The sequence below is a fragment of the Notothenia coriiceps genome, unplaced genomic scaffold (assembly GCF_000735185.1).
Source record: "Notothenia coriiceps isolate Sejong01 unplaced genomic scaffold, NC01 NC01_scaffold00004177, whole genome shotgun sequence".
In the NCBI taxonomy this organism is placed as follows: Eukaryota; Metazoa; Chordata; class Actinopteri; order Perciformes; family Nototheniidae; genus Notothenia; species Notothenia coriiceps.
The window spans coordinates 46,233-56,065 of record NW_011336878.1 but is presented as its reverse complement, the minus strand read 5'-3'; the positions used below and the strand labels follow the sequence as shown (position 1 = coordinate 56,065).

General features: G+C 39.8%; 1 protein-coding gene across 1 annotated transcript in view; it reads right to left on the bottom strand.

Moving 5' to 3' along the window:
- Positions 1-1,018: 1,018 nt before the first annotated feature.
- The window catches only part of LOC104942142 (NHL repeat-containing protein 2), a 10,885-nt gene continuing 2,070 nt past the window's right edge, over positions 1,019-9,833 (bottom strand). Inside the window, exons 2-6 of the mRNA XM_010767343.1 lie at positions 8,110-8,262; positions 5,251-5,300; positions 4,224-4,629; positions 1,252-1,373; positions 1,019-1,165 (exon numbers count right to left, since the gene is read on the bottom strand). Of these exons, the coding sequence (XP_010765645.1) occupies positions 1,019-1,165; positions 1,252-1,373; positions 4,224-4,629; positions 5,251-5,300; positions 8,110-8,262 (878 nt within the window). The remainder of the gene's footprint in view (positions 1,166-1,251; positions 1,374-4,223; positions 4,630-5,250; positions 5,301-8,109; positions 8,263-9,833) is intronic.

Sequence of the window (9,833 nt, the reverse complement as noted above, 5' to 3'; positions counted from 1 at the left end):
TTATTGAGAGAGTTGGACTGAAATGTATTAGATTTTTTAAATCAACTGTTGGTAAATCAACAAAGTCTGTTATGGCCTCTGAAGCAACAGAGAGATGTTTTCTAATAGTCAGGGTTTCCAATGTTCTGAATGTACTTGAAAGTATTGTGTTATACTTAAAAAACAAAGTGTTATAGTTTACAGAAGGTCTACCTACCTATAGGCTACCTGAATCTCTGAAATGTACTATATTCCTAAATATGCTATTGCTACACTTTATGGCAAAAATTGCACTTTTCTGTTGGTCTTGGTTAAGAACCTCCTTGATAAAAATAAACAATGTTTTGTTGCTTAAGCTTATGTATTCAGTCATTATTCAATGGTATACTAAAATCCATGTGAAAAAAATTGCTTCTCACTGTTCTTAGGTCAAATATTTATATGCGATTAAAAATGCGATTAATTGCGATTAATTAATTACAAAGCCTGTAATTAATTAGATTAATTTTTTTAATCGAGTCCCGGCCCTAATTAAAACGTTATTCTAATAACTTAACTTGCCTTTTCGATTCTCCCTAAACTATTTATGCACTGATAAGTACACAATATCAATCAATTATGAAGGGCCCGTTTTATACAGGCTGGATCTTTTGTAACTGATTGAAGCCTCCACATCAATCAGAATAGCTTTACTGAAGGTGGATCATATATAATATTTATACAATGTCATTTTGTTTTACTTAAAACATATTGTTATTCATACGCGTCAGATTTTTAAGCACTTTATGTAAACGAAAGACATGGTCACTTCCTGTTTGTAATAGACAAATCCTTTCCCGTAGCTTAAATCTTAGTAAACTGTCACCTGCCAAATGTTAACTCCCAAAGATATGCGAGGCAGAAGGGTCAGCTTGACCTTTCTCTTGCTGTAAAGGATTATTGATTGTTTTGCGGCATGAAGAAATTAAAGAACGACATGAGAGCAAAAGCATGCACGGAGGGGAAGATAATGAGATGCTGGAAATGTTTCGCTTCAAGTCTAACCACGAGACTCACCGGCGGTCCCGAGGGTCACATCCCAGGGAGAGCTGATGGGCTGCTGGGGTCCCAGGGCCCCCCCCTCTTTGTCTGTGCCTTGAGCACCCACTCCAGCGAGAGTGCTGACTCTTCCCTCCAACAGGTCAATCTGCAACACAGACAAAGGTGTTAACATCAAGTGACTTTGAATTTATGAATAAATGGTTATTTAAAAGAGGTAGTTTGGAGTGCTACCTTTCTGATCAGGTGGTTTTCAGTGTCGGCCACGTATAAAGTGTCCCCTTTAATGGCCACGCCCTGAGGGGAGTTAAAGGAAGCTTCAGACAAGTCGCCATCTTGTCTCCCACTTTTAGGCCCTGGGACAGAAATGAGAGTCCAATCAATGTTACATTTTCACAACTCTTCCCCACTTATAGGTCATATTGAGCCCTGGAGTTTAATCTTTTTTCAGTATGTTATGCATAAAATCCTTTTTCTTTGCCAAGTTGTAAATGTTGAAACATTTTAACACATAGATGTATAAGGCTTTAGAGCTTTGATGGGAAATGTGTGAATCTTCAAAGCTTTATACGAGGTGTTCTGGCATTTAACGTGTATCTGTAGACCTATGTGCAATTGATATTGAAATGTTACTCAGCAACAGCAGTTTTAATTATTCCTTACATATCGAATTAAAAATATCCCTTTCAGTTAGCACTTTTCTATCTTTACCGCATAAACTTTAAGGTAAAGGAAACATGTTTTTTTGATTCTTAATACAAAGGATATGTACAGGCATACTTGCCCTTTTACAGCTGGAGCAAGGGTGGGCTTTCATGTAACAATAGATTAAAACATTGACTAAATCATTTCTAAAGTATGTATCTATCTATCAAATTTAATAAGTAAATCTTTAAATGATGTTTTCAACTTTTTATGCAAATATAAATGTTTGAAATTACTGTGTGCGAATAGGGATGAGTGGTGTCAACATCCACAAATATTACAAACAAATCATGCATTTTCCCCCCTCAGTTTCCCCACACTTAGGTCCGTGCCAGTTCCCAGCATGCACTGGTCCCTGTTGTTGCCAACCTCTCTGTTGGCCGGGGTCAGTCTACCATGAAGCTCCTCTGAGGGCTGTTGGGGCGTGTGAGTAATCTCAAAATATCAATGAGGCCTTAATATTGTTTTCATACAGATTATTTACTAATTTTCACGAAGCAAAAACAATATTAATTTTGTATCCACAACTGAAATAAATAAGCACATATTATAATATAAAGATGCCCCTAAAATGCGCATCTTAGTATTATTTTTGTAATACTTTTTTTTGCCTTTATGTATTTATTATAGATAGAGGTCAGATGGAACGGTAAGTGGGAAAGGAGGACATTCAGCAAACACCAAAGGTTGGATTTGAACCCTCGCCGCTGCAATAAGGACTCAGCTTTGATATACAGTGCATCCGGAAAGTATTCATATTTACATTTTGTTATGTTACAACCTTATTTCAAAATGGATTGAATTCATTTTGTTTCTCAATATTCCACACATAATACCCCATAATGACAAAGTGAAAACGTTTTAAAAGATTTTTTTGCAAACGTGTTAAAAATAATCAAATGAAATATCACATGTACATAAGAATTCACACCCTTTGCTATGACACTGAAAATTGAGCTCAAGTGCATCCCGTTTCCACTGATCATTCTTGATATGTTTCTATAACTTGTTTGGAGTCCACCTGTGGTAAACTAAATAGATTGGACATGACTTGGAAAGGAACACACCTGTCTATATGAGGTCCCACAGTTGTCAGTGCATATCAGAGCACAAACCAAGTCATGAGGTCCAAGGAATTGTCTGTAGACCTCAGAGACAGGATTTTATCAAGGCACAGATCCAGGGAAGGGTACAGAAAAACGTCTGCAGCATTGAAGGTCCCAACGAGCACAGTGGTCTCCATCATTTGCAAATGGAAGATGTTTGAAACCACCACGGCTCTTCCTAGAGCTTGCTGCCCAAACCAAAGTGAGCATCGGGGGAGAAGGACCTTAGTCAGAGAGGTGACCAAGAACCCGATGGTCACTCTGACAGAGATGGGAGAACCTTCCAGAAGGACAACCATCTCTGCAGCACTCCACCAATTAGGCCTTTATGGTAGAGTGGCCACAAGGAAGCCACTCCTCAGTAAAAGGCACATGAAAGCCCACATGGAGCACCTAGAGGAATCTCAGACCATGAGGAAAATTAATTGTCTGGTTTGATGAAGCCAAAATTGATCTCTTTGGCCTGAATGCCTAGCATCATGTCTGGAGGAAACCAGACCTGGCCAATACCATCCCTACAGTGAAGCAAGGTGGTGGCAGCATCATGCTGTGGGGATATATTTCAGCGGCAGGAACTGGGAGACTAGTCAGGATCAAGGGAAAGATGAATGCAGCAATGTACAGGGAGATCCTTGATGAAAACCTGCTCCAGAGCGCTCTGGACCTCAGACTGGGGCGAAGGTTCACCTTTCAACAGGACAACGACCCTAAGCACACAGCCAAGATAACAAAGGAGAAGCTTCGGGACAAGTCTGTGAATGTCCTCGAGTGCCTCAGCCAGAGCCCAGACTTGAACCGGATTGAATATCTCTGGAGAGATCTGAAAATGGCTGTGCACCGACGCTCCCCATCCAAGCTGATGGAGCTTGAGACGATCTGCAAAGAAGAATGGGAGAAACTGCCCAAAGAAAGGTGTGCCAAGCTTGTAGCATCATACTCAAAAAGACTTGAGGCTGTAATTGTTGCAAAATTTGTTTCAACAACGTATAACGAGTAAAGGGTGTGAATACTTATGTGATATGAGTTTTTGAATTTTTTTTATTAATTTGCAAAAATTATTTTAAAACTTTTTTCACTTTGTCATTATTGTGTCTAGAATGTTGAGAAAACTAATGAATTTAATCAATTTAGAAATATGGCTGTAACATAACAAAATGTGAAAAAAGTGTAAGGGTATGAATACTTTCCGGATGCACCGTATGGTCCACCTGCTCTAACATTTCAGTTATCTGGGCAACCACAAGTCAGTATTTATTGGAATAAAAACCCACTGCACTATCTCAGGAACTGTCTCATTGCCATCTGATCTATTCCTTAATGGACATCTTGTGATCCCACTAAACCAACTCAGACATTTAAACCTAATAAACTGCATATCTCTTCCCTACTCCTTACCTCCAATGACATGTAACAGCTCTCCGGTGGACGACACCACCAGAACCCGGTGATGCCCAGTGTCTGCTATGGCCAGTCTTTTCCTGTTGTTGTCTACGGCGACCTTTCCAGGAAAAGACAGCACGCTGGGGGGCAGGGAGTCCCGGTACAGCTTGATGCCCACTGTGTGTGTCTTCAGCAGACCCTGAGCCCCGTAGTGACGGAGGGCGAGGTCAGTGAAGAGCGTCAGCCTGTCGCGGTGGCCCTCGCCCACCAGGGAGAAGAGCAAGTTGCCCCGGGGTCCCAGGAGGACTAGGGTGGGCCAGCAGGACACCTCAAGGTCATGCCACAGGCGCGCCTCGCTGTCGTTCACTACCGGGTGGCAGATGTCATAGCGGAGCACAGCGCTGCGGACGTTGTCGAGGACCTGGAAAAAGGATCGAGCAGGCGTGAAAAATGAGCTGTAAATCTGTTGCTGAAAATAAGGGCTATTCTTTAATAATTCAGGGTATTTTTCGTTATCGATTTAACTACCAGGAGTCCAAAGTGACATTGAAGTCCTGACCAAAAGCCCCAAACTGAAATATGTACACTGTTATTTATGAAATAAAAGCATCAGTGGCATAAGATGATAAGATAAGAAGTGCTTTATTGATCCCAATTTGTGATTTCTTTTGCGTTGCAGCAGCATAAAAAGACATGGCATTGTACATAAAAATTAAAAGACTAGATATAAACATTCCAAAATGGAAACATCTCAATGCAAATAAAATAGCATTAAAAAAAAAAGTTGAAAATATACATGTTGAATTACAAATGCACAATAACTGGCCAAAGCTTAATGAAGAAAATAAACATATAGTCCCATGAGGCTTAAGAAGATTTGACAATGTTTTTCTAGTCTATAATCCTATAAAACAAAAGTAGTCTTCATGAGGCCATCATACTTAAAATCCCCCATTATCTTGATATTATTCTATTAAAAACGAGGCACAAGCAGAAAAGCCTATCCACAGGTCAAAATGAGAATGAACATGAAAACACTTACCTTTTCATTGGGGAATTTAGCTGAGTGCACACCAACAATTACCAATCCGTCTGAAAAGGGGATTACACAGAAAGAGAGACAAAAACAAAAATAAAAGGGTCAAATTTAACGGTGCAGTAAGTGGTTCGACTGAAATAACAATTTTAGACGTTCTTTTTCCTCAAAAAGAAGCACAAAGTCTGTATGTTTGCGTGACAGTAACTTAAAGAAAAAAGGTCAAAAAGACGCAAACCTCATACGCACAGATGCATGTGTCGAAAATAATTGAGGAGAAGCAGAGAAACTAATGAGTTTATCAAATGAAAACCAACAGTTTCTTGCTTTGTTATCAAGTCAGTGACCCTCCAACATAATAATAGGTTGACCTCAGTGACGCTCTTTGAAATGTTTCAGCGTCTGGGAAATTGTGTTTCTCAGTAGTGCTTGAAGATTACCACTATTAATACGTGAACAAACAATGAGAACAATTGGCCAGAACTACTGCCTTTTGACACTTGGACCATAAAGATGGAGGTTTTAAATGTTATGCAACAGAATAGCCCCAAACTGTGAAAAACAAGCATGATTGTGGAACTCACTTTTTGTTTCTAAAAAGATGACAAAACAGATTCTGATTCTGAATCCAACTTCAATCAGTGTGGGACTTTCTATTGAAACACAGTCACTCTTGTAACCATGTAAACCTGAGGCATTATGCAACAACAAAGGGTCTAATTGCTTTGTATTCACTGTGGAAAATTAAATGAATAATTAAGCTGAGACAAAACAATGAGTGAGTTTCCACAACTATCACAATCTTCTTTCTCTACTTTATTTAAAGCACTCGGAAATAAAAGAGTGTATTTTTATATATAACACCACAGGCCTGTCCAGTGGAAATAAAACGAACAAAAGCCCTTTTCCATAAACTCACATCACTGAGCCACCCTCAACAACCTTAAGACTCGCAGAGGATTTCATCACCCATGGCCTCTGCCAAGCAGTACAGCAGCAACACAGATTGCAGTGACGATGGGTGGGTGGGTGGTTTGTTTGGGGGGTAGGGGGGTATGAGGTCTGTGGGAGTGACTGTTCAGGGTGGCTCCCACACCTCACTGACCAGAGCAGCAAACAGAATGTACCCACAGCAGTGCCAAAGATAAGGCGAGTGAGATAGTGTGTGGTGTATGTGCTCTGCGTATATTCAGAGCTGCACAGCTTCCTCAGATGATCCCGTAAAGGGCCAGCAGGATGTGATGCTTTACATGGAGTGGCTATATAAAGAGCCATACGGTGAACTGCAGCAGGGTACAATTATGGTCCCTGTGAGCGCCAACTCGGAAATATTTTTAGTTACTGTCTCTTCACAGTTTAGATAAGGGCCCTCGGGCGCTCAAGCAAGAAGAGGAGAGAAGTTGATGCAGTGCAGCTTCTCAGCCTCAGTGAACGTACACATGTTCCCGTGACGAAGCATGACACATAATAAGATTGACACCAAATTGAATCGTGTTCCCTTCAGTCTCTCAGCCCAATGCTGATTTCTTGTTCATTATTGGATAATCAGGTAAGGGAGAAATGTGATATGAAAGCTTTACCAATGAGCATGTTCTCACTTACTTTGACTATTCCACCCGTTCACATAAAGAGCCAATTATAATTTTGTATTAGCCCGAACTTGATATAGCTACGGTTTGACAATCATTTCTTAGTTTCTATTCACATGGCACAGATACATTGACCCCTCTAGGTAAGCTGCTAGCCTCAAGCCGTGCTACAGATGTCTGGTAATCCCCTCTTTTTAACTCCATACTCTCAGATATTTCTCATTTCCACTTTATCAGATTTCTCGTAGTTCCCTTTGAAGCCACTAAAGGATTATTACTTTAAAATCACATCAAGGAGACACAGTTTTTACCGATTGCCTTGATCCTGCATTACCATGAACATGAATACTGTAGTTAATCCCATGCAGACTGTGTTGGTGTAATTATACCTTAAAGCAATGCCTTAAAAAAGTCACACACAAACACACTAATCAGCCCTGTTTGAGTAATTTTGCTTAAAACTACAAGACAACGCAGTTTTATGAAACTACTGAGCATTTATTTATGTTTGTCTTCTTGGGATGAGGGTCACACACAATGTATAGAAGTCAAAGTAATGAGGGACGGAAAAAAGGTGGTTATCTTTTTAGTATTTTTCATTAAATTGGGATGTGAGAAAGGAAACCCAAATACACAAATAATAGAAGGAAAAAGGACAAACATTGAGACAGTTTTTCCTTCTGACTAATGGCGTACATCAACTAGGGATGCCGGAAACTGACCATGATCAAATTCGAAAATCGGACAGCCCTGGCGAATATTACGGTAATCGATTATTCGCCGCCAAGTTTACAGTAAAACAAACTGGTGGTGTGACCAATGGCCATTTACAATTATTAATACTATTACTATTATTAGCATTAGTCTATATTTTGGTTGAAACTAAGCCAACGAAAAAATGAAAAACATAAATAATAATAAAAAAATATATAAATAAAATCGAATTAAAAAAAATAATTTTCGATTATAGAGACTAACGAAATATTCAAAAAATTGAATAATCGCTGCCATCCCTAACATCAACCTGACCAACTGTGCTTGCCAAGGTGCCCTGTAACAACAGACTTCACATGAATATGAAAAAAAAAATCCCTCATTATCATAATGCAACTCATAAATTCACTGGCACATCATTTGTTATGGGCTTTGCTTGTGCATAACTTAAAATCATGTTAGAGGATGATGAGAAGTCTACTGGGGAGGATCGTCCTATATTCCCACATCAGTGAAATGGAATATTTGAATAACAGCAGTCAAAGCCAGTGCTAGTCCGTACCTTTGGCCGAGTGCTTCTCCTCCAGCTGGTGCAGGTCAGGCAGGATGTGAATGCAGTTGATGCAGCAGTAGGTGAAGAAGTCCAGCAGCACCACTTTCCCATCCAGCTCCTTGTTCAGAGACAGAGGGCCCTCCGTGTTCAGCCATTCCAAGCCTGGAGGAAATCACAGAGTAGAAAATGATGCGGTCAAACTATTCATTATGTTTAGTCACAGAACCGGCAATTTGATGGCTCAAAGCAATGACTTGGAAACGCGTACAGATTCAGCCGTGTTATGAAGGTATTAAAGCTTTCAAGTCATTCCTGTAGATGGAGATTCTTTTTTTCTTCTTCTTACAAGTAATCAAATACACTGAAGATTGTGTATGATAACATTTGTCACACTTGACTCACATGCATGTGATTAATATATTTTGAAAACATACTGAACCTCACAATTCAGCCTTAAATACTTGGAAATATAAAAAAAAAATGTATCCTCCACATAAACTATTTAAACTTGTTTTGCGATATGTCCTTTCAAAGAACCTTAGTTTCAATATCACCTGAAGGAAACGATATAACAGCCATACGTTTTATTTATTCCATTTACTTTTACAAACACTTTATTTTATTAAAGTGAACAACAATGGTGTTTTGCAGTGTTGTTGTGTAAGGTACCTCAAGTTGAGCCTTATTTTAACAACACTTTATATCCCAAATAAGCAATATATACAGTGGGGCAAAAAAGTATTTAGTCAGCCACCAATTGTGCAAGTTCTCCCACTTAAAAAGATGAGAGAGGCCTGTAATGTTCATCCTAGGTACACTTCAACTATGAGAGACAAAATGAGAAAAAAAAAAATCCAGAAAATCACATTGTCTGATTTTTAAAGTATTTATTTGCAAATTATGGTGGAAAATAAGTATTTGGTCACCTACAAACAAACAAGATTTCTGGCTCTCACAGACCTGTAACTTCTTCTTTAAGAGCCTCCTCTGTCCTACACTTGTTAACTGTATTAATGGCACCTGTTTGAACTCGTTATCAGTATAAAAGACACCTGTCCACAACCTCAAACAGTCACACTCCAAACTCCACTATGGCCAAGACCAAAGAGCTGTCAAAGGACACCAGAAACAAAATTGTAGACCTGCACCAGGCTGGGAAGACTGAATCTGCAATAGGTAAGCAGCTTGGTGTGAAGAAATCAACTGTGGGAGCAATTATTAGAAAATGGAAGACATACAAGACCACTGCATACAAAACTCAACTAGACGTGTTTGGAGGAGAAAGAATGCTGAGTTGCATCCAAAGAACACCATACCTACTGTGAAACATGGGGGTGGAAACATCATGCTTTGGGGCTGTTTTTCTGCAAAGGGACCAGGACTACTGATCCGTGTAAAGGAAAGAATGAATGGGGCCATGTATCGTGAGATTTTGAGTGACAACCTCCTTCCATCAGCAAGGGCATTGAAGATGAAACGTGGCTGGGTCTTTCAGCATGACAATGATCCCAAACACACCGCCCGGGCAACGAAGGAGTGGCTTCGTAAGAAGCATTTCAAGGGCCTGGAGTGGCCTAGCCAGTCTCCAGATCTCAACCCCATAGACAATCTTTGGAAGGTGTTGAAACTCCGTGTTGCCCAGCGACAGCCCCAAAACATCACTGCTCTAGAGCAGGGGTTCCCAAAGTGGGGGGTCGCGAGATGATTACAAAATAAAAATGGAAAATAAAAAA